The sequence below is a fragment of the Bos indicus genome, chromosome 24 (genome assembly GCF_029378745.1).
Source record: "Bos indicus isolate NIAB-ARS_2022 breed Sahiwal x Tharparkar chromosome 24, NIAB-ARS_B.indTharparkar_mat_pri_1.0, whole genome shotgun sequence".
Taxonomy (NCBI): domain Eukaryota; kingdom Metazoa; phylum Chordata; class Mammalia; order Artiodactyla; family Bovidae; genus Bos; species Bos indicus.
In genome coordinates this window covers 46659624-46685005 of record NC_091783.1, presented here as the reverse complement: position 1 = coordinate 46685005, position 25382 = coordinate 46659624, and the positions used below count along the sequence as shown (strand labels likewise).

Here is a 25382-nt window from a genome sequence, read left to right as displayed (position 1 = left end):
GAAAGCCATCTCATTTCTGTGTATAAGAGAAGGCATGTGAGCTCTGTGTCCATCTCCTCACAGAGCTGCGTAAACAGACATGAGTTAAGGTCACGTGCTTTAATGGGGTTGGTAATTTTAATCACAACCTGCCAAACATTGTTAAGTTCAGGTGACATTTTTCAGCTAACTGGCATTTCTCTATGGATGACACAGTGTGTAGCTTTACAGTCAGAAGCAACCTCTTTTACCCGGGTAGTGAAACCAGAAAGTTGTCTAGTTATGGCATCTGCTCTGTCCATGCATGTCCTGACACAGAATGACCAATTCAGTTTTCCTGATATGTAGTCATTCGAAGTGCACGTGACATACCCTCGTGCACATCCTCCTGAAAAATATATCGCACAAAAACAAGCATTGTTGCCTTGTTGTCATCATCGGTAGACTCATCAACCTGGGTTCCATATCATGGTGACTCTCTAATCCTAACAGTTGCACCTCAATATCCCCTGCTATTTCAGGGGATATCATCCATTCATCCATTCACCTAGTTAAGGTGCTGGCCAAAAGAGGAACAAGTACCACCTTTTGAGCTGCAGTCTCTCCTTAAGGCTCACAACAATGTCAGTCATGGGCAGAATCAGCTCTTCACCAATATTAAAGGGTTTCTAGCTCTAGCAACGTGATTAGGCACTAAGAATGATGCTCTCAGTGCAGATACATTCGATAAAGTGGTGCCCTTCAGTAATTGCATCTGTTCTTTGTGTTCACATTTTTTTTTTCTTCTGAAAAACTCCAAGGGCTTGTCTTTTAATGCAGGGTGCTTGGTATCCATGAGGTGAAGAAGTTTAGAAGATTTCATGGTTTTGTTGGATAGCTGGTTGCCAAATATTTTACCAAACGGGCTTGGAGAATGTGAATCACCTGTTGAAATGAATGTGTAGTTTAAGTAGGATTCCTGGTTTTTTCTTTGAAGTGCAGCCTACTTTTTGTGAAATGAAGTGAAAGTCACTCAGTCATGTCCAACTCTTTGCAACCCCATGGACTATAGCCCGCCAAGCTCCTTTGTCCTTGGGGATTCTCCAGCAAGAATACTGGAGTGGGTAGCTGTTTCTTCCTCCAGGGGCTCTTTCCAACCCAGGGATCGAACCCAGGTCTCCTGCATTGCAGACAGATTCTTTACCAGTTGAGCCACCAGGCAGCCTCAGAGTCTTCTGCTGTCTCATCATTGGGTCTTCACCCATTTCCAAAGAAACTCCCCAGTGATGTTTATTTTTTGCTCATTTTGGCTAGGGTTAGCTTGTGGGCTTGCCGAAACTGTGACTGAGAAAAGTGTGCAGAGTGAGAAAGAGGCATGGGTGGAAGTGGTAAATAAAATAATGCGTGGGCCACACATGGACTAAAGTAAGTGTTGGATTCTGACTTAAAGCCTGCCACCAGACGCAGCTTGTTACTTTCCACTCACCGACAGGGTTTAGGTATGAGTCTGCAAGCGATTGATTTATTACGGCCTCTGTTCAGTCAACCTGTCTGCTAATGCTAATCTGATTTGCAGCCTCTCCCAAGCACTGGCTTCACTGCCTCAGTTCCTCCTCAGATCATCAGGCATTAGGTTTTCATAAGGAGTGCACAACCTAGATCCCCCACGTGCTCAGTTCACAGCAGGTTTTGCACTCCTACGAGAATCTAATGCCACTTCTTATCTAACAGGAGACAGAATTCAGGTGGCAATGCAAAGCAAGGGTGAGTGGCTGTAAATACAGACGCAGTTTCTCTTGCTCACCTACCACTCACCTCCTACTGTGTGGCCCAGTTCCCAACAGGCTACAGACAGGTACCGGTCTTTGGCCTGGGGGTTGAGGACCCCTGACCTAATAGGCATCTCAGATGTATAATGAACAAACAGAGCTATTGAATTTTACCTCCAAACTTATCCTTCTCCCCAGATGTCCCTACTTCTTGGCAATGCTATTCACCTAGTTGCCCAAGCCAAAAACCCAGGAATCATCCCTAGTTCCTCTCTTTCTCTTAATTACCTATCTAATCTATCACTGAGTCTGTTAATTTCTACCTCAATAATGTGTCTCTAATCTACTGACTTCTCTCCATCTCCACTGCACTCCCAGTCCTAGGCACCCTCTCTCTTTTCTAGACTACCGTAATTATTCCACTAACTGTCCTTTCTGATTCTCTCCTTCATCCCCCACAATCGGCTCTCCACATAGCAACCAGATGCTCTTTAAAACATAGATCAGGCCAAGTTACTCCCTTGCTTAAACCCTATACTGGCTTCCTGTACTACTAAAAACAATAAGCAAAGGAAGCCACATGTCTTACCTTGACCTGTCACACATCACGGGTCCCTTTCTGGCCCCTGTTCACTTCTGGACCTCACATCATCCCCTCCTGCTTCCTCTACTCCAGCCACACCGGCCTTGTTCTCTCTGCTCCTAGAACATAGCTGCTCATCCCCACTGTATAGTCTCCGTACCCACACTGGGGCTTCACAGCAGCACCCTCTTCTTTCACAGCACCTGTGGCTGGCTCGTATCACTAATATCTTAGTCCAAGCCTTGCCTCCTCACAGCAAGCTTTTCTGCATCTCTAAATCATTTTCACCCCCCCATCACCCTTCTCTTCACTTCTAGCACACTCTGTGGCATCACTTCAAGGTATCAGCTTTGTTACAGATAAAACTCAGAGATCTCCCTGTTCTTAATTCGTGATTTTACTGTCCATCTCTCCTCTCCAGTCTTCCATTCTCAAGTCTAATGCAAGTGCCACAGAGCAAGAGTTTGTCTGTTTTGCTCATTACACCTGTCATAATGCCTTCCACCTACTAGGCTTAGGTAAACAGGGGGCAAATGAATTAATGAATTTCACTTTGAAGCTCATTTTAAGTGGAAGGAAGGCTGTGATGTGCAGGATGTGGGCTGCCCCCGACAGTATATTTTCAATGTGGGAAGATGCTTCTGCCCTTTCTGGAGTGGCTGCACTTTGTAGCTTTCTCTCTGCTTCTCTTCCTGGCGTGTCCTTAGCACTGGGGAGTTCTGAAGAGAAGAGGAGGCTCAGGTCTTGTTCAAAAGAAAAGCTATCTTACTTTTCTTAGGAAGACAGGGAACATATGAATTGGAGAACAACCTAAGGCAAAATAAAGTCTACTGGGCTGGAATGGAATCAAGTGCCAAAATGTTTGAATTAGACCTGTGGTCCTCAAACACTGCCAGCTTCACCAGAGTCCCCTGGGGGAGCTTGTGAACAATGCAGTTTTAGGCGTCCAGCTCAAGAACTAGGATTTGAGAAGTCTGAGGCAGGGCCCAGGAATCGGAATTCTTATAAACATTTCCCATGGAGTTCTGATGATTAGCCAGGAGCAGGAACCTCTGAAGTGTCTGGGACAGAGATTCGCAGCTGAGCTGGCCCTTCATTGTCCTGAGGCAGCCCAGGGAAGGAGCAAGGTCAGCCCTGGATGAGAGCTGGATGGAGGAGGGGAAAGCAGTGCTTGAAAGTGGGGAGCAGCAGGGCCAGCGCTGGGAGCAGGGGGCTGGCAGTCAGTGGTCTCCCCCTCTACCTGCCAGTGGCCCGGTACCGCGTGACAGTGTGCACTGGGGAACTCGAAGGTGCGGGAACGGATGCCAACGTCTATCTCTGCCTTTACGGTGACGTGGGGGACACAGGGGAGCGGCTGCTCTACAACTGCAGGAATAACACCGACCTGTTTGAGAAGGGCAATGTAAGTTGCAGCGGTGCCATGTCCCCACCGGCCCCACCCTCTCTTCCTTGGTCTTCCCTGCTCTGGGTAGAGCTGCCCACTGGTACAGGCCTCGGCCATCAGAGAGGCTGGCTCTGGGGGTGGGAACAGGGAACTACATGCCTGACACCCACCAGGCTCCTAGGACTGGGAGCTGGAGAGCTACCCTAAAGGATCACAATCCTCTTCCCACCCCTGAGTTTCGAGAAGAGGGCAGAGCAGGAGGACTTCAGGGTGGGCATGCAGGGAAGGAAGCTGGGCACCTTACAGTGACCTGGAGATCCCAGGCTTGCAGGAAGCTGGGGCATCTGAGGCCTCACTTGAGAACACTGTCTTCTCCACTAGGCATGACCCCTGGAGGTACCTTGTTCATTTCCTTCTTAAGAGAAAAACCAAGAAAGATACTAAACGTGGAAGTGGGAGAACTAGGTTCTCCTGTCAGCCACATGACCATGTGCTGGGCATTTCCTTTGGTTTCCCCACCCAAGCTGGGTTGACTGGGGAGGCTGTGTGAAACAGCAGGGAAAGAGTCAGGCAGACTGGGGCCAGTCACTCCATTCCCTGCGCCTCTAAAGTGGGTAAAGGGTGCCTACCTGTGGCTGGCTGCTGTGAGGATGTCAGATGCACTGCCTCGGCAGATCTAGCCCACAGCAGTGTGTGTGTGCTAAGTCGCTTCAGTCGTGTCTGACTCATTGCGACCCTACAGACTGTAGCCCGCCAGGCTCCTCTGTCCATGGGATTCTCCAGGAAAGAATGGAGTGGGTTGCCATGCCCTCCTCTATAAAGAGCTGTGTGGCTGCAAAACTGTGAGGCCAAGGTTGGTCATCAGATGAAGACTTGATAAGCCTTGGTCCTCTCCTTCCTCTGCCATCCCTTCCTTGGTGAGGGCAGGGCAAGCCCCGGAATGTGAGTGGAGGTCTCCTTCCATCCTTTCTCATTCTTTTCTTGCTACATCTTCTGACTCCTGCCATGAATCCCACCCTCGAGTTCCTGTCCCCAGGGTATGCTCCTATAGACTTGGCGACTTTGTAGCACCTGCTGCGTTGGCAAGAAAAAACTGAAATTAATAAGACTACTGGTTCCCCCCAGTCATTCCCTTTCTCAAAAGGGCCCAGTGTCTTTCTGCAGCAAAGAGCTGGAGATTAGCCAAGGAATGAATTCACAATGAATGGTTAGTCACTGATGACAGCTTGATGTGTTAATCCTCCTAGGGGATTTGCCTTTTAAAAGGAGATCACAGGCAATGGCCATTGTTTAGCCAAGAAATGCAGATCTCAGTTGTTGAGAACTTGACATCAAATGACGTTTCAGTGGGAGAAATTGGGGTGGAGTGCAACTGTTCTTTATGGGTAGCTTCTGGCCCACATGCGGAGAAGGCAATGGCACCCCACTCCAGTACTCTTGCCTGGAAAATCCCATGGATGGACCTGGTAGGCTGCAGTCCATGGGGTCGCTAAGAGTCAGATACGACTGAGCGACTTCACTTTCACTTTTCACTTTCATGCATTGGAGAAGGAAATGGCAATCCACTCCAGTGTTCTTGCCTGGAGAATCCCAGGGACAGGGGAGCCTGGTGGGCTGCCATCTCTGGGGTCACACAGAGTGGGACACGACTGAAGTGACTTAGCAGCCTGGCCCACCTGGGAAAGACCAATAGCCCAACTTATCTGCTATGGCTTGTAGGATTTCTGGGCCTGGATCTTCCCTTGGTGTTTGGGTCCCAAGGGAGCCACCGTCCATCTGGCCCTGCTGTCTCCCCTGTAGGCTGATGAGTTCACCATCGAGTCTGTCACCATGCGGAAGGTGAGGCGGGTGAGGATCAGACACGACGGCAAAGGCAGTGGCAGCGGCTGGTTCCTGGAGCGGGTGCTGGTGAGAGAGGAGGGGCAGCCTGAGAGTGACAACGTGGAGTTCCCGTGTCTCAGGTACACCAGGCCTGCCAGCTTTGATCTTCCCCAGCTCAGGTTACAGGCCTTGGATTCTTCTGTCTTGCTGAGGTGTGTGGTTATGGCATTTGCTCTCAGAACTTCTCTGCCAGGATCAGGGAGTGGTGAACATCTTAGCTATGGTAGATGTGTGTGTTTATGTGTGAGTGTGTATGTGTGTACATGTGTGTGCACACTTCCACACTTTTGTGAGCCCAGGGGAAGAATAATAAAAGCTCCAGAAGACTGGCTTATCTATTTCACAACGTCTGACACTGAAACTGGGCTGAAGTGTCTGAAGCTGAAAGAAAGCGGCTATATTTGGAAATATGTATTAATATCCTGCGAGTATTTAGGTGGAAACTGAAATGACAGATCATGGTTTCCTTTGCTGCTGGGGAGGGCCTGGGGATGGATAAGTGGTGGAGGGCAAGAAGGGAGAGATGGGGCTTTGTGATGGCTGAGGATGGATGAGGATGGTGGTCCATCCTCCCGGTTCGTCCTATGAGCGCTTGGCCAAGGCTGCACCACAGCGGCCTCCAGGTCTGTGGGAGATGCCGCAGTGACCTCAGCAGGACAGTCAGAGGTTGACTGAGGGGCTCTAACCAGCACTGCTCACTCCCCCAGTCTCTCCCTTCCTGTCATCAAAGCCAGGAGTTTGTATCTTCATGTCTTGAATTCACAGCATGAAAGTTTATGGGAAGCATGACAACTTAGTGGTCAGGTAATTTTTTCTTAATTGAGGTATAGTTGATTTTTAAAATACTGTGTTAATTTCAGGTGGGAGCAGTGATTCAGTTATATTCTTTCAGATTATTTTCCATTGTAGGTTATCGAATTTAGTTCCTAGTGTTATACAGTAGATTCTTGTTGCTTATCTATTTTACATGTCATAGTTGATGCTAGCTAACAACTAACTGATAGCAAGGTCCTAGAGATCATGGGCCTGGGGAGGCAGGGCTCAAGAGAGGGATGGGAGAGACCACAAGGTCACCCGCACTGACTCGGGGGAGAGGAGGCAGCATATTGATAGAGTGGACCATGGTTTAGGGAAGCCTGAGTGCCAGGTCAGGAGTTCTGGGGAGGCGGCAGTGCCTTGGCTTCCTCTGATACGTTCCGTGGCCAGGAGTTGCCTCTCTCTTGGGTTTATAATAGGAGTGACTGCAAAGATAAGCACCAAGACACAGACAAATGGAGTGACACCCTAGACAAGAAGCAAGTATCTTGGTTTCCCTGTTGCTCTGGAGAACATTGAGAGTGTCTCTTCTGTTGCCATCAGCCCAATATCACGGACCATCTTGAGTATGGGGCCTGGATAACTCCTACTTGCACAACTGTCTGAGTTCTCAGGCTGGGTCCCTGTGCTCAGTGGAAACAATGCTTTTCAGGCAAATTGGTCCAATGTCTTTCCTGCTGGTGTCTACTGTGGCCCACTCCAATGTATTGACAAGTCATAGCCATCAAGCCCCCTCCCTTCAGGGTGCAGACCCAACTTCTTGTTGTCGGCAAATCTCATTCATCCTTGAGAAGTCAGATCAGAGCCTCTTCACATGAGCCTTTTTCATTTCTCTAAATTTCTGTTGCACTTGATTTGGTTCAACATCCATCATTATCTTGGTCTCCATCTAGTTCCCTGGCCAGTCTGTCCTGCCTTCTTCTTTTCTTTTAAATTAATTTTTATTGGAGGGTAGTTGCTTTACAATATTGTGTTAGTTTCTACTGTACAGCAAAGTGAAATATATATTTATATATATATCCCCCCCTTTTTTTGTATTTCCTTCTCATTAAGGTCACTATAGAGCACTGAGTTGAGTTCCCTGAGCTAGACAGTGGGTTCTCACTAGTTATCTATTTAATACATAACACAAGAGAAGACTCTATACATGGACATCACCAGATGGTCAACACCGAAATCAGATTGATTATATTCTTTGCAGCCAAAGATGGAGAAGCTCTATACAGTCAGCAAAAACAAGACCAGGAGCTGACTGTGGCTCAGACCATGAACTCCTTATTGCCAAATTCAGACTGAAATTGAAGAAAGTAGGGAAAACCACTAGACCATTCAGGTATGACCTAAATCAAATCCCTTATGATTATACAGTGGAAGTGAGATATAGATTTGAGGGCCTAGATCTGGTAGATAGAGTGCCTGATGAACTATGGAATGAGGTTCGTGACATTGTACAGGAGACAGGGATCAAGACCATCCCCATGGAAAAGAAATGCAAAAAAGCAAAATGGCTGTCTGAGGAGGCCTTACAAATAGCTGTGAAAAGAAGAGAAGTGAAAAGCAAAGGAGAAAAGGAAAGATATAAACATCTGAATGCAGAGTTCCAAAGAATAGCAAGAAGAGATAAGAAAGCCTTCCTCAGTGATCAATGCAAAGAAATAGAGGAAAACAACAGAATGGGAAAGACTAGGGATCTCTTCAAGAAAATCAGAGATACCAAAGGAACATTTCATGCAAAGATGAGCTTGATAAAGGACAGAAATGGTATGGACCTAACACAAGCAGAAGATATTAAGAAGAGATGGCAAGAATACACAGAAGAACTGTACAAAAAAGATCTTCACGACCCAGATAATCACGATGGTGTGATCACTGACCTAGAGCCAGACATCCTGGAATGTGAAGTCAAGTGGGCCTTAGAAAGCATCACTACAAACAAAGCTAGTGGAGGTGATGGAATTCCAGTTGAGCTATTCCAAATCCTGAAAGATGATGCTGTGAAAGTGCTGCACTCAGCATGCCAGCAAATTTGGAAAACTCAGCAGTGGCCACAGGACTGGAAAAGGTCAGTTTTCATTCCAATCCCAAAGAAAGGCAATGCCAAAGAATGCTCAAACTACCACACAATTGCACTCATCTCACACGCTAGTCAAGTAATGCTCAAAATTCTCCAAGCCAGGCTTCAGCAATATGTGAATTGTGAACTTCCTGATATTCAAGCTGGTTTTAGAAAAGGCAGAGGAACCAGAGATCAAATTGCCAACATCTGCTGGATCATGGAAAAAGCAAGAGAGTTCCAGAAAAACATCTATTTCTGCTTTATTGACTATGCCAAAGCCTTTGACTGTGTGGATCACAATAAACTGTGGAACATTCTGAAAGAGATGGGAATACCAGACCACCTGATCTGCCTCTTGAGAAATCTGTAGGCAGGTCAGGAAGCAACAGTTAGAACTGGACATGGAACAACAGACTGGTTCCAAATAGGAAAAGGAGTTTGTCAAGGCTGTATATTGTCACCCTGTTTATTTAACTTATATGCAGAGTACATTATGAGAAATGCTGGACTGGAAGAAACACAAGCTGGAATCAAGATTGCCAGGAGAAATATCAATCACCTCAGATATGCAGATGACACCACCCTTATGGCAGAAAGTGAAGAGGAACTCAAAAGCCTCTTGGTGAAAGTGAAAGCAGAGAGTGAAAAAGGTGGCTTAAAGCTCAACATTCAGAAAACGAAGATCATGGCATCCGGTCCCACCACTTCATGGGAAATAGATGGGGAAACAGTGGAAACAGTGTCAGACTTTATTTTTCTGGGCTCCAGAATCACTACAGATGGTGACTGCAGCCATGAAATTAAAAGACGCTTACTCCTTGGAAGGAAAGTTATGACCAACCTAGATAGCATATTCAAAAGCAGAGACATTACTTTGCCAACAGAGGTTCGTCTAGTCAAGGCTATGGTTTTTCCTGTGGTCATGTATGGATGTGAGAGTTGGACTGTGAAGAAGGCTGAGCACCAAAGAATTGATGCTTTTGACCTGTGGTGTTGGAGAAGACTCTTGAGAGTCCCTTGGACTGCAAGGAGATCCAACCAGTCCATTCTGAAGGAGATCAGCCCTGGGATTTCTTTGGAAGGAATGATGCTAAAGCTGAAACTCCAGTACTCTGGCCACCTCATGCGAAGAGTTGACTCATTGGAAAAGACTCTGATGCTGGGAGGGATTGGGGGCAGGAGGTGAAGGGGATGACAGAGGATGAGATGGCTGGATGGCATCACTGACTCAATGGACATGAGTCTCAGTGAACTCCGGGAGTTGGTGTTGGACAGGGAAGCCTGGCGTGCTGTAATTCATGGGGTCGCAAAGACTCGGACACGACTGAGCGACTGATCTGACCTGATCTGATTAATAGTGTAAGTTTCCCTGTTAGCTTAGTTGGTAAAGAATCCACCTGCAATGCAGGAGACCCTGGTTTGATTCCTGGGTCAGGAAGATCCACTGGAGAAGGCATAGGCTACCCTCTCCAGTATTCTGGCCTGGAGAAGTCCATGGACTGTATAGTACGTGGGATCACAAAGAGTCGGACACAACTTAGTGACTGAACAACAAGTGTGTAATACCAACTTATAGATAGATGACTATAAAAATAAGCTAGTTAAGTGATGCCTAAGAAAGTGTTATTTATCTGATAAAATTAGTATTTATTCTATTGATTAGACCGCAGGTTCTCTGGGGCTGGGCTGTCTCTTATCCACTGCAGTGTATCTTCTCTGCATTCTCCCCACCCCAGAGCCCTTAGCACAGGACCACGCACATGATGAACTTTTAGAAAAACAGGTGGGGTTTTTTTTTGATGATAATGACACAGGTGTTCATGGCTTTTAGGACAGACTCTTTACCATGATAACTGAGCTTCCACATCAAGCGACCCTGCCCCTTCTCCAGCCCCATCTGCCAACCTTGCAACATTTGCTTGCTCCATTCCATTCCATTCCACACTTGCCTTCCATCTGCTCCTGGAGGCTCTGCTCTGTCCCAGCACGTTATTCATCCAAATGCACCTCCCTCCTCTCCTGCTTAATTCCTCATCACCCTCACAGTTTTATCCAGTTATCACCTCCGCAGGGCAGCCCTCCCTCCCATTCTGGGTTGAGATCCTTTCTTCTGAGCTCTGGTAGAACCATTTTCCTTTGCTGAGTTTAGAGCTCTGGCCTCCCGGTGACTCTGCATGAATTGTGTGATGGTTGGTTGTCGGGCTGCCCCACTCAGAGAGCTAATGGCCCTTGTTTGCCTGCAGGTGGCTGGACAAGGATAAGGATGATGGACAGTTGGTCCGAGAGTTGCTGCCCAGCGACAGCAACGCGACACTGAAGAGTAAGTGGTCCAGAGGACAGGTGGTGGGTGTGGCCTGGGTGGGACTTCCCTGGCTACCTAGAAACTAGCCCTTGGAGAAAGCACACACCCTTCACTTCACTCCATGAAGGCAGCACTGCAGAGGGTAGGGAGGAAGAGGCTCTGAGAGAGATCGGGAACCCTCTGCCTGTCTGAGCTTTTCACAGCCTCTTTATAGCCCTGGATGTGGTGTCCTGGATGCCTGTGGGCTTCTGTCGATGAAAGTAACACGGGCAGTAACACTGGCTAATGCTGCCCGGCTCTGGGGTGCGTACCTGTCATTCTGGAGAGGATAAACATGTTTGGAAGGGGCTGTACAAGGAGGACCTTGTTTTTTGATGCTGAGAATTATCCTAGAGGTCTTATAGTTTTCCTTACTGGTGTTATTTCTTCAAGAACCTTCATTTGTTCATGAGTGTTAGACAAAATTGAAAAGAAATATATCCAGAATCCTCAATAATACCAACACCTGGTTTCTTTTCCAAGGCTTCATAAAACTGTTAATTGCTCAGTCATGTCTGACTCTTTGAGACCCCCCTGGGCTATAGCCCACCACGCCACTCTGTTCATAGAATTCCCCAGGCAAGAGTACTGAAATGGGTTGCCATTTCCTTCCCTAAGGGATCTTTCCGACCTAGGGATTGAAACTGAGTCTCCCTCATTGCGGCAGATTCTTTACTGTCTGAGCCACCAGGGAAGCCCTTAATACCTCATATTTATCACTTATTATCTGCAATTTGCTATGTGACCTCGGGAAGATACTTAGCTCCACCAGATGTGCATCCTTACCTGACAAATGGGCATAATGACACCAGCCCCGCCGACCTTCCTGTTATTTCTGGGCTCACATGAATAATAAGACCACATATTTATCACTTTTATCTCATGTGAGTCCAGCAAGAACCCTGGAAGTCGGCAGAGCTAATGTTGTTATGCCAGTTTGTCAGGGGGGACCCAGATCTGGTGGAGCCAAATATCTTCCTATGGTAAGATAGCAAATTGCAAAGTTGGAATTCCACATTCTGAGAACACTGAATTACAGAATTTAAGAGCTGGAACAGTTCTTAAGAGATGAGAAAAATGCCTAGATTGGACACAAGTCTCATGCTTGTGCCAAGGGAACTCCTAGGATAGCCAGGTCTGTGGTCAGCAGTGGAGCTGGGCCCAGTGCCCAGGCATCTCTGTCTTCCTGCCTGTCCTTCCCACTCCAGCAAGCCCCACTGTTCAACAGGAACAGGGTCCTTCGGGCTCCCTCTTCCCCAAGTCAGAGTTTTTGAAAGGATTTAGATGAAAATGGTATAAGGAAGCGGTCTTTTTCACAGGTCTTGCTATATCTTTACAGCAGAGACAGAAGCCACCTCCTCAGGGCCCTCAGGTGTGCCCGGGGGAGCTGACCTGGACTAGACCCACAGGTCTGGCCTCCTCCAGGGCCTGACTGGTCTGTGGGGTTGTCACCTGAGAGGTGTGCTTAGCTGTCTCTCTCCGGGTCTTTCTTGCCAGCGCCAGAAGGCCCTGAGACGGCTGTGAACCGCAGGCCTTGAAACTAGCATCACCTGCCTTTCCAGCGCTTCCCTTTTCATTCCCAAGACCCACGCCCTGGAACAAGGGTATTGGACTTGGGCTCATGGCTCAGACTATCCTAGGCCTTGCCTTTTATCCTCACTTGTGGACAGGTGACACAGACCTTTCTGGGTCATAAGATAGAATAACATCAGCATGGCATTTCGGGTGAGAATAAGACCTTTGGGTCCACATTAGGGATTTACACATAGCTGACCCTTTTTGAAAAAATATCTCCAACTATTTTACTTTAATATATAAACCTTAATACACAATAGTTCAGAGAAAGCAATTGTGATTATTTCAATATCATGCCAGAAATGTTATTTGATAAGACTCAGCTTCCATTTCTCCATTTTTAAAAAATGCATACAAGCTTACTTCTTTAAATGATTGTGTGGAAACACCACTCTAAAATTTAAGGACTAGTATTATGCTTAAGGATGACTGCCTAGTGTTTAGTGCTAGGCTGGCTCCTTCTGAACTGTAGCCATCTTGAGCCAAAAACAACATCTTCTGAGGCTGAAAGTCTTCACCTGTAAAACCGCGGTCAGAACACCCAGCACTAATACCATGTAGGTAACATGCTATGTTTTCTGCCGGGAGGTAGAGGCTTCCTTTGCTTTGGTTTCTTCATCCATCAGACGAGAAAGTGAATGCGTATTTGCTTTAAATCCTCGTCTCTTACATTTTAGTATTCTTTGCATGCCTTCCTGTTCTCAGCGCATTCACACCCTATGGGGCAGACGAAGCAGGAATCAGAATTCTGATTTTGAGATGAAGGGATTCCAAAAGATGGTAGGAGCACCACCACCCCGCCCCAGTCTCAGGGCTATGTGAGGAGAGCCAGAGCCTGGGCCCCCGACCCCCAGCTGAGTGTCCAGCCCTGGCCATCGACCTCCTGCCCCGAGCTCCCTGCGGCTCACCCACGCTAACCCCTCCCCTCCCGCCTCCTGCCCTGGACTGTTCAGACTTCCGCTATCACATCAGCTTGAAGACGGGGGACGTCCCTGGGGCCAGCACAGACTCCAGAGTCTACATCAAGCTCTACGGGGACAAATCTGACACCATTAAGCAAGTTCTTCTCGTCTCTGACAACAACCTGAAAGACTATTTTGAATGTAGCCGAGTGGATGAGTTCACCCTGGAGACCCTCAACATTGGAACTGTAAGTCTCTTTCCCAAGACCCTGTGAGGGTGTCTTACCGATTTCTCTGTGCGTATCTGCACATGGGCACACACACACACACACACACACACTTGTGTACACACACTCACACTCACATATACACACACATGCACACACACATACACAGACACACACTCATGTACACACACACTCACATACATGCACACACATATACACATACACACACACTCACATACATGCACACACATATACACACACACACACTTGAATACACACACATACACACACATACCTGCACACACACATACACACACTCTCACAACACACAAGTGAACCCATTTGAAGGGGAAAGTGCCCACTTGGTTAGTGCAGTACATTGTTTTCCGGTATGACCCAGAGGAGCAGGAGGCACGTGAACAGTGGTCAAGCTTTCCAGACTCTCTCTGGGGCTGGAACTCATGTTCTTAGTCCGGCGTTTCCTTTACCTCCGTAGCCAGGACCAGAGAGTCCTGGGTACACCCTGGTGTGCAGGGAAGGAGGAAGGAGGGAGAGCTGTAAAGACGGGCTGGAAATGCTTCCCAGTTCCAAACTGGCGTGTGTGTCACAGTGACACCCAGAAAGCCTATTGCAGTGTGAACTCCCAGGCCACACCTGAGGGATTCTGCCTTAGATAAGAGATGGGTCCACCATCACCTCCCCGGCTGACTGTGCTGTGAGGGGTCTAAGCATTCACCTGGAGAAGTATGGGTCTGACTGCCTCCACTCAAGTGCTGGAAACTTTTCTAGAAGTGTCTGAGCAGGGCTTCATGTTACCACTTGCCCCTCTTGGGGTGGCTTGTGGAAACTGAGAGGGTTACAAGCCCCCCTTTGCTGACCCCTCCCCTCTTGGTGAGCCTCACCTGAGTTCAGGTGCTCTGGGGAATGATTTCATGTCAGTCATTTACATCTTGAAGCTCCTTAGCTTAAATCAAGATTTTCCTTGATCAAGCTGTATTTACATTTTAAGCTGAATTAATAATTGTAGCCTGAAATGCTGTTTCCTTAACTAAGGACTTCTGGCAGCAGCCAGCAGATAAATGAGACATCCGAGTGGTGAGGAAGGGCGTTTGGGCCCTTCTCGTGTTTCTAAAACCTGCTCAACAAGCAGTGTGGCCAAAAGTCTGGGAGTGTGGGCTTGGGCTCCTGACTGCCTGGTCTGAGGCCGAGTGTTTCCACTTACCTGCCGTGTGCAAGTTACTTCACCTCTGTTTGCTTTGATTTTCTCACTGCTATCGCAAAGGATTCCAGTGGGATTGTCATTAGCATTAACTATGTCAGTAACACCCACATGCATAGTATGTATTCAGTAAGCTCTAGCCTTAGTGACTGAACAATTGCCCACGTCAGGTGCTGGCCACTATGGGACTGACAGATGATCCCTGCCTTCATGGCATTTTCTGTCACAACAGGCAGAAAACACCTGTTCCTGTCTTTCCTCTGTCACAGTGCCAGCACCACAGAAAGACGACGAAGCTCTCCCACGCTCCTTGGCCCACACCCTAAAGGCTCTCAGACTGTGTCTGTAGATGTAGCTGGATTCCAGGCGACCGGGCTCCAGGCACTCAGCTGTGATAGAGTTTCCAATAGCAGCTGCAAATAGGTGCTCAGGACGCAGAAGAGCAAGAGCAAGGCTTACAGGGACTATTTTCTGAATCTGGCCTTTGGGCACCAGACTCACAATGAGCACCACCCCTCCAAACCACCACAGAAAGGATCCAGGGGGCTGGAAGGGACCTAAAGGCCATCTGAGAATTCCATCTGATGTTAGAATTGGCCTGAATCTAAAAAAAAAAAACATAAATATCATTCAAACCTTGAAGAGCGAGGTACATTTAAGGATGGTAACATGCACATTTATGTGCTCATCTATGACATCTGTGGGCAAAGATTAACATAAAATATAAAGTAGCAAAGCAACTGAACTATAGTGTTACTGAGAAAAATACACCTTGGTTCCCAGAGTGAGAGGAGGCACTGGACACAGAACGACAGAGCCCCAAAAGGTGGTCTGCTTATTGTCACCTATAGGATGGGTGTGACAGAGATGTGCAAAAACATGTGCAACCATGTATGGTGTAAGACAAAACAAAGCCATATCACCAACATGGCATCGGAAGCCGATGGTGAATATTTTGAATGTTTGTGTTCTTGTGCAGCCACCACATTCTTAGGACGTCCACTGCCTGGCATTCAGTACATACTGGAGCTTTCAAACCTCTGGTCACACCCACTTGCTTCTCACCGTGTCCCTGGGAGGTGGGCTGAACTAAAGACAAAGGGACAGAGGTTCCAGTCTGGAGAGGTTGGGCCTTGGTCTCCTGGCTGGTTGAGGGCAGGCCGGCCTGGGACCCAGCCCTTCCTGCTGAGCCCGCATCTCCTGAGGAGCTGGAGTCTGGGCTGAGGGGAGCTGCTTGCCCTGGTGTTTTGTGAGGGTGTAGGGATGGAGGGATGGAGGCTTCTATACCAGCTCCTTGCTCACCCGTATCGCATGTTTCCTTCCAGATCAACCGGCTGGTGATCGGGCACGACAGCACGGGCATGCATGCCAGTTGGTTCCTGGGCAGTGTCCAGATTCGCGTGCCCCGCCAAGGCAAGCGGTACACCTTCCCTGCCAACCGCTGGCTGGACAAAGACCAGGCTGACGGGCGCCTGGAGGTGGAGCTCTACCCCAGCGAGGTGGTGGACATCCAGAAATGTATGGAGGCAGCTGTGACGGGACTGTAGCACTGTTCCCCATGGGGTGGGGCAGCAGGGAAGGAAGAGGGATTGTGGGTGATCTGGGTCTTGTCTCAAAGTGGGAAGCTTCCAGTTGCCCCTGGTAGGGTTCTGGGATGGAAAAGGGGCTCCTTCTACAGATGGGGAACCTGAGAACTCAGTGGATAAACCATGTTTTCTAGGATAAAGGCAGTAGATGACTTTATTGAGAAATATACCTTCTTGGCCTTGTGTACAGGAGGAGTTTGAGAAAGAGTTTCCCCGCTGGGAATACTAGTGAAGAGATAAGCTGTTCATTCATTCATTTATTCAATATGTGTACGTTGACTGTTTCTCTGTGCCGACACTGCCCCAGGCTTTGTAGAGACAATCATAAGCAAAACAGACCAAAGCCTTGTCCTCAGGGACTTCATGCTCCATGATGGGAGAAAAATAAATACTTGGCATAATGCCAAGTAAGAGCTAGGAAGAAAAGGAAGCAAGATAAGGGGTTAGCAACAGCATGGGGAAGAGGGAACTATGTGGAAAGGGTGGTGACCTCTCTGAGTGGGGGTGAAATTCAAGGTGATCTGGTCACCTATTGCACATGACGTGAGAGCCATTGACTAAGTAGGGGTTAAAGAAACAAGAGGTTATCTAGAGGATCATCGGTCCAAACCTGTTATAGACAATGTCCCTTCCCTCACCTCTGCGTTTTTGTGTCTAGCCTGAAAGCAGCGGTCCGAGACTCACTGTCACAGGAAGCTGCTCTGAGAAGGAACCCACTATGAACTCGCTGCTTCCTCTTCCAGAAAGCCTTGTGTCTTATTGTGTCCATCCTCTCTCCCCATGTAACCTGTAAATTCTCTGAGCACTGTGTCACATACACAGGCTTTGTAATGGTACCTGCTAGTGTGCAGAATCAAATCCTTCCCTCTTTTTATGAGTTAAACTTGATATCCATCAGAGTAATACAAGTACTGGGCTTCCCTGTTGGCTCAGATGGTAAAGAATCTGCCTGCAATGCAGGAGACCCAGGTTCGATCTCTGTGTTGGGAAGATCCCCTGGAGAAGGGAATAGCAACCCACTCCACCATTCTTGCCTGGAGAATCCCCATGGACAGAGGAGTCTGGTGGGCTACAGTCCATGGGGTTGCAAAGAGTCAGACACAACTGAGCAACTAAGCACAACACAATACAGGTACTACAAGATAAAGATTAAAAAAGCAGCAGTTCCCTTACCTACCTCTTTCCCCAACCCATCCCTCTTCTTCAGAGGTAACACATTTTTAATAACTTTAGCTTTTTGTTCAGAAATCTATCTCCATATTTTCAGTAATATACTTATCAGTTGCTTGATTTTTTTTCAGTCATTTAGCTGTTCAGTTGCTCAGTCCTGTCCGATTCTTTGTGACCACATGGACTGAAGCATGCAAGGCCTCCCTGTTCTTCACCATCTCCTGGAGGTTGTTCAAAGTCAGGTACATTGAGTCGGTGATGCCATCCAGCCATCTCATCCTCTGTCGTCCCCTTCTCCTCCTGCCTTCAGTCTTTCCCAGCATCAGGGTCTTTTCTAATGAGTCAGCTCTTCACACCAGGGGCCAAAGTATTAGAGCTTCAACTCCAGCATCAGTCCTTCCAATGAATATTCAGGACTGATTTCCTTTAAGATTGACTGGTCTGATCTTGCAGTCCAAGGGACTCTCAAGAGTCTTCTCAAACACCACAGTAAAAAGCATCAATTCTTTGGCACTCAGCTGTCTTTATAGTCCAACTCTCACATCCATACATGACTATTGGAAAAACCATAGCTTTGACTAGATGGACCTTTGTTGGCAAAGCTATGTCTCTGTTTTTTAATATGCTGTCTAGGTTGGTCATAGCTTTTCTTCCAAGGAGCAAGCGTCTTTTAATTTCATGGCTGCAGTCACCATCTGCAGTGATTTTGGAGCCCAGTCTATCACTGTTTCCAATGTTTCCCATCTATTTGCCATGAAGTGGTGGGACCAGATGCCATGATCTTCATTTTTTGAATATTGAGATTTAAGCCAGTTCGTTCACTGTCCTCTTTCACTTTCATCAAGAGGCTCTCTAGTTCCTCTTCACTTTCTGCTATGCGGGTGATGTCTGCATATCTGAGGTTATTGACATTTCTCCTGGCAATCTTGATCTGGTTTGTGCTTCATCCACTCCAGCTTTTCCCATGATATACTCTGCATATAAGTTAAATAAGGTGACAATGTACATCCTTGATGTACTCCTTTCCCAATTTTGAACCAGTTCATTGTTCTATGTATGGTTCTAACTGTTGCTTCTTCACCTGCAAACAGGTTTCTCAGGTAGCAGGTAAGGAGTTCTGGTATTCCCATCCCTTAAAGAATTTTCCACAGTTTGTTGTGATCCACACAGTCAAAAGCTTTGGTGTAGTCAGTGAAGCAGAAGTAGATTTTTTTTGGAATTCTCTGGCTTTTTTGATGATCCAGCAGATGTTGGCAATTTGATCTCTTGTTCCTCTGCCTATTCTAAATCCAGCTTGAACATCTGGAAGTTCTCAGTTTATGTACTATTGAAGCCTTGCTTGAAGAATTTTGAGCATTACTTGGCTAGCATGTGAAATGAGTGCAATTGTAGTTTGAACATTCTTTGGCATTGCCCTTCTTTGGCATTGGAATGAAAACTGACTTTTTTCAGTCCTGTGGCCACTGCTGAGTTTTCCGAATTTGCCGGTCATAGACATTAATTATTTTCAGTCATAGACACTATTAACTTCCTACTATGGAATAGGAGGATTTAGCTTTTTTAACATATGCACGTGTATATTTATACACACACACATATATCCCCTCCCTCCAACCTTCAATAATCAATATTTGATTTTTACATTATTATAACCATGTAAATATTATTCACTGCTGAGAATACTCATAACAATTATGCTTCATTTTTTATACAACTTGTTTTTTCTGGAATTAATAATAATCTCATTTATGCATTAGTAGAGTTTTCAATATACCCATATATATTTCTATATACCCATCTGTATACCCACCTATCTGTATTAGTCTGCTAGGGCTACTATAACAAATTGCCACAGTCCATTCTAAAGGAGATCAGTCCTGGGTGTTCTTTGGAAGGAATGATGCTAAAGCTGAAACTCCAGTACTTTGGCCACCTCATGCGAAGAGTTGACTCATTGGAAAAGACCCTGATGCTGGGAGGGATTGGGGGCAGGAGGAGAAGGGGACGACAGAGGATGAGATGGCTGGATGGCATCACTGACTCGATGGACGTGAGTTTGAGTGAACTCTGGGAGTTGGTGATGGACAGGGAGGCCTGGTGTGCTGCAATTCATGGGGTCGCAAAGAGTCTGGACTGAGCGACTGAACTGAACTGAAGTGGCCTAAGCAACAAAACTTTGTTTTCTCCCAGTTCTGGAGGCTGGAAATCTAAACTGAAGTCAGCAAGTTGGGTTTCTTCTGTGATCTATCTCCTGGGCTTGCAGAAGGCCACCATCTCACTGTCCCTCACAAAGTCTTCCTGTGAACATGGGCATGTCTGTATTCCAGTCTCTCCTTAAAAGGACACCAGTCATATTGGATTAACTTAATCACCTTTATGAAGGCCCTGTCTCCAAATGCTGTCACATTCTGAGATACTAGCGGTTAAGGTTTCAACATATGAATTTTGGGAGGACACAGCTATTCCGTAACACCATCTTATCTCCATCTCTCCAACAGAACTAAAGTTCTTTTCATATGTTCAAATCCAACAGGAACTCTACTTCCTTCCTCCAACTCCCATCACAAGGGATACTCTTGTCTTGTTCTCTTTGATGCAATGAAGCTTTCCTTTTGAGACTTCCTTTCTACCATCTTTTGGACATTCCAGTCTTTCTCTTCTAGGTTAGATCTCCTGTTTTTTTAAATTTCACTTCTTCCTCTTTTTTGGTTCATTGTGCACTGCAATGGAGAATTTGAATATGTGCAAACGTCTCTAGTCTACTTCACCATTGAGCCATAATTTGGCTTGTTAGAGAATTCTGATCTAAAACTCATTTTCTCTTAGAGTTTATAAGGGATTTTCCTACTACCTTCTGGCTCCCAGGGTTACAGCTGGGAAGTCTGATGCCATTCTACTACCCAAACCTTTGGGTTTTTTTCTCTCTAAAACCTGCAGGATCCTATGTTTATCCCTGGCATTCTGAAATTTCATGATGTCTTCAGTGTCTTTTGTGATTTTGGTTTCATCCAATCTTCTGGGAACTCAAAAGCTCCTTGAATTTAGAAGCGTTCCTTTAACTCTGGGGCTTTTTAAAAAAAATTATTTCTTTGACAATTTCCAACTCTGTGTCTGCTGTTTTCTTTAGAACTGAAATTTGTTAAGCTTCCTCTGATTTTCTTATCTTTCTATCATTTTGTTCTTGGGAATTTTCCTTTTTGTTCTTCAGTGCTGTCCTTGACTTTACCTTTTCTTTTGGCTTCCAAGATTTTATTTCTTTTTTTTTTATTTAATTTTATTTTTTAACTTTACAATATTGTATTGGTTTTACCATATATCAAAATGAATCCACCACAGGTATACATGTGTTCCCCATCCTGAACCCTCCACCCTCCTCCCTCCCCATACCATCCCTCTGGGTCGTCCCAGTGCACCAGCCCCAAGCATCCAGTATCGTGCATCAAACTTGGACTGGTGACTCATTTTATATATGATATTATACATGTTTCAATGCCATTCTCCCAAATCATCCCACCCTCTCCCACAGAGTCCAAAAGACTGTTCTATACATCAGTGTCTCTTTTGCTGTCTCATATATAGGGTTATTGTTACCATCTTTCTAAATTCCATATATATGCGTTCGTATACTGTATTGGTGTTTTTCTTTCTGGCTTACTCCACTCTGTATAATAGGCTCCAGTTTCATCCACCTCATTAGAACTGATTCAAATGTATTCTTTTTAATGGCTGAGTAATACTCCATTGTGTATATGAACCATAGCTTTCTTATCCATTCATCTGCTGATGGACATCTAGGTTGCTTCCATGTCCTGGCTATTATAAACAGTGCTGTGATGAACATTGGGGTACACGTGTCTCTTTCAATTCTGGTTTCCTCAATGTGTATGCACAGCAGTGGGATTGCTGGATCATAAGGCAGTTCTATTTCCAGTTTTTTAAGGAATCTCCACACTGTTCTCCATTGAGGCTGTACTAGTTTGCATTCCCACCAACAGTGTAAGAGGGTTCCCTTTTCTCCACACCCTCTCCAGCATTTATTGTTTGTAGACTTTTGGATCGCAGCCATTCTGACTGGCATGAAATGGTACCTCATAGTGGTTTTGATTTGCATTTCTCTGATAATGAGTGATGTTGAGCATCTTTTCATGTGTTTGTTAGCCATCTGTATGTCTTCTTTGGAGAAATGTCTATTTAGTTCTTTGGCCCATTTTTTGATTGGGTCATTTATTTTTCTGGAATTGAGCTGCAGGAGTTGCTTGTATATTTTTGAGATTAGTTGTTTGTCAGTTGCTTCATTTGCTATTATTTTCTCCCATTCTGAAGGCTGTCTTTTCACCTTGCTTATAGTTTCCTTTCTTGTGCAGAAGCTTCTAAGTTTAATTAGGTCCCATTTGTTTATTTTTGCTTTTATTTCCAATATTCTGGGAGGTGGGTCATAGAGGATCCTGCTGTGATGTATGTTGGAGAGTGTTTTGCCTATGTTCTCCTCTAGGAGTTTTATAGTTTCTGGTCTTATGTTTAGATCTTTAATCCATTTTGAGTTTATTTTTGTGTATGGTGTTAGAAAGTGTTCTAGTTTCATTCTTTTACAAGTGGTTGACCAGTTTTCCCAGCACCATTTGTTAAAGAGATTGTCTTTAATCCATTGTATATTCTTGCCTCCTTTGTCAAAGATAAGGTGTCCATATGTGCATGGATTTATCTCTGGGCTTTCTATTTTGTTCCATTGATCTATATTTCTGTCTTTGTGCCAGTACCGTACTGTCTTGATGACTGCGGCTTTGTAGTAGAGCCTGAAGTCAGGCAGGTTGATTCCTCCAGTTCCATTCTTCTTTCTCAGGATTGCTTTGGCTATTCGAGGTTTTTTGTATTTCCATACAAATTGTGAAATTATTTGTTCTAGCTCTGTGAAGAATACCGTTGGTAGCTTGATAGGGATTGCATTGAATCTATAAATTTCTTTGGGTAGTATACTCATTTTCAGTATATTGATTCTTCCAATCCATGAACATGGTATATTTCTCCATCTATTAGTGTCCTCTTTGATTTCTTTCAACAGTGTTTTATAGTTTTCTATATATAGGTCTATGAAGACCTACAAGACCTTTTAGAACTAACACCCCAAAAAGATGTCCTTTTCATTATAGGGGACTGGAATGTAAAAGTAGGAAGTCAAGAAACACCTGGAGTAACAGGCAAATTTGGCCTTGGAATATGTAATGAAGCAGGGCAAAGACTAATAGAGTTTTGCCAAGAAAATGCACTGGTCATAACAAACACCCTCTTCCAACAACACAAGAGAAGACTCTATACATGGACATCACCAGATGGTCAACACCGAAATCAGATTGATTATATTCTTTGCAGCCAAAGATGGAGAAGTTCTATATAGTCAGCAAAAACAAGACCAGGAGCTGACTGTGGCTCAGACCATGAACTCCTTATTGCCAAAAATTCAGACTGAAATTGAAGAAAGTAGGGAAAACCACTAGACCATTCAGGTATGACCTAAATCAAATCCCTTATGATTATACAGTGGAAGTGAGAAATAGATTTAAGGGCCTAGATCTGATAGATAGAGTGCCTGATGAACTATGGAATGAGGTTCGTGACATTGTACAGGAGACAGGGATCAAGACCATCCCCATGGAAAAGAAATGCAAAAAACCAAAATGGCTGTCTGAGGAGGCCTTACAAATAGCTGTGAAAAGAAGAGAAGTGAAAAGCAAAGGAGAAAAGGAAAGATATAAACATCTGAATGCAGAGTTCCAAAGAATAGCAAGAAGAGATAAGAAAGCCTTCCTCAGCGATCAATGCAAAGAAATAGAGGAAAACAACAGAATGGAAAAGACTAGAGATCTCTTCAAGAAAATCAGAGATACCAAAGGAACATTTCAGGCAAAGATGGGCTCGATAAAGGACAGAAATGGTATGGACCTAACACAAGCAGAAGATATTAAGAAGAGATGGCAAGAATACACAGAAGAACTGTACAAAAAAGATCTTCACGACCCAGATAATCACAATGGTGTGATCACTGACCTAGAGCCAGACATCCTGGAATGTGAAGTCAAGTGGGCCTTAGAAAGCATCACTATGAACAAAGCTAGTGGAGGTGATGGAATTCCAGTTGAGCTATTTCAAATCCTGAAAGATGATGCTGTGAAAGTGCTGCAACTCAATATGCCAGCAAATTTGGAGAACTCAGCAGTGGCCACAGGACTGGAAAAGGTCAGTTTTCATTCCAATCCCAAAGAAAGGCAATGCCAAAGAATGCTCAAACTACCACACAATGCACTCATCTCACATGCTAGTAAAGTAATGCTTAAAATTCTCCAAGCCAGGCTTCAGCAATATGTGAACCGTGAACTTCCTGATGTTCAAGCTGGTTTTAGAAAAGGCAGAGGAACCAGAGATCAAATTGCCAACATCTGCTGGATCATGGAAAAAGCAAGAGAGTTCCAGAAAAACATCTATTTCTGCTTTATTGACTATGCCAAAGCCTTTGACTGTGTGGATCACAATAAACTGTGGAACATTCTGAAAGAGATGGGAATACCAGACCACCTGATCTGCCTCTTGAGAAATCTGTAGGCAGGTCAGGAAGCAACAGTTAGAACTGGACATGGAACAACAGACTGGTTCCAAATAGGAAAAGGAGTACATCAAGGCTGTATACTGTCACCCTGTTTATTTAACTTATATGCAGAGTACATCATGAGAAACGCTGGACTGGAAGAAACACAAGCTGGAATCAAGATTGCTGGGAGAAATATCAATAACCTCAGATATGCAGATGACACCACCCTTATGGCAGAAAGTGAAGAGGAACTCAAAAGCCTCTTGATGAAAGTGAAAGTGGAGAGTGAAAAAGGTGGCTTAAAGCTCAACATTCAGAAAACGAAGATCATGGCATCCGGTCCCACCACTTCATGGGAAATAGATGGGGAAACAGTGGAAACAGTGTCAGACTTTATTTTTCTGGGCTCCAGAATCACTACAGATGGTGACTGCAGCCATGAAATTAAAAGACGCTTACTCCTTGGAAGGAAAGTTATGACCAACCTAGATAGCATATTCAAAAGCAGAGATGTTACTTTGCCAACAAAGGTCCGTCTAGTCAAGGCTATGGTTTTTCCTGTGGTCATGTATGGATGTGAGAGTTGGACTGTGAAGAAGGCTGAGCACCAAAGAATTGATGCTTTTGAACTGTGGTGTTGGAGAAGCCTCTTGAGAGTCCCTTGGACTGCAAGGAGATCCAACCAGTCCATTCTGAAGGAGATCAGCCCTGGGATTTCTTTGGAAGGAATGATGCTAAAGCTGAAACTCCAGTACTTTGGCCACCTCATGTGAAGGGTTGACTCATTGGAAAGACTCTGATGCTGGGAGAGATTGGGGGCAAGAGGAGAAGGGGACGACAGAGGATGAGATGGCTGGATGGCATCACTGACTCAATGGATGTGAATCTGGGTGAACTCCGGGAGTTGGTGATGGACAGGGAGGCCTGGCGTGCTGCAGTTCATGGGGTCGCAAAGAGTCGGACACGACTGAGTGACTGATCTGATCTGATCCGATCTGATATATAGGTCTTTAGTTTCTTTAGGTAGATATATTCCTAAGTATTTTATTCTTTTCGTTGCAATGGTGAATGGAATTGTTTCCTTAATTTCTCTTTCTATTTTCTCATTATTACTGTATAGGAATGCAAGGGATTTCTGTGTGTTGATTTTATATCCTGCAACTTTACTATATTCATTGATTAGTTCTAGTAATTTTCTGCTGGAGTCTTTAGGGTTTTGTATGTAGAGGATCATGTCATCTGCAAACAGTGAGAGTTTTACTTCTTTTCCAATTTGGATTCCTTTTATTTCTTTTTCTGCTCTGATTGTTGTGGCCAAAACTTCCAAAACTATGT

At 45.4% G+C, this 25382-nt stretch overlaps 1 protein-coding gene across 1 annotated transcript in view; it reads left to right on the top strand.

Annotated features, from left to right (window-relative positions):
* The first annotated feature begins 3563 nt into the window (after nucleotides 1-3563).
* Nucleotides 3564-25382, top strand: part of LOXHD1 (lipoxygenase homology PLAT domains 1) — a 123682-nt gene continuing 101863 nt past the window's right edge. The window contains exons 1-5 of the mRNA XM_070778996.1: nucleotides 3564-3712; nucleotides 5495-5655; nucleotides 10691-10767; nucleotides 13317-13513; nucleotides 16037-16229. Coding sequence (XP_070635097.1) covers nucleotides 5525-5655; nucleotides 10691-10767; nucleotides 13317-13513; nucleotides 16037-16229 — 598 coding nt within the window. The 5' untranslated portion in view covers nucleotides 3564-3712; nucleotides 5495-5524. The remainder of the gene's footprint in view (nucleotides 3713-5494; nucleotides 5656-10690; nucleotides 10768-13316; nucleotides 13514-16036; nucleotides 16230-25382) is intronic.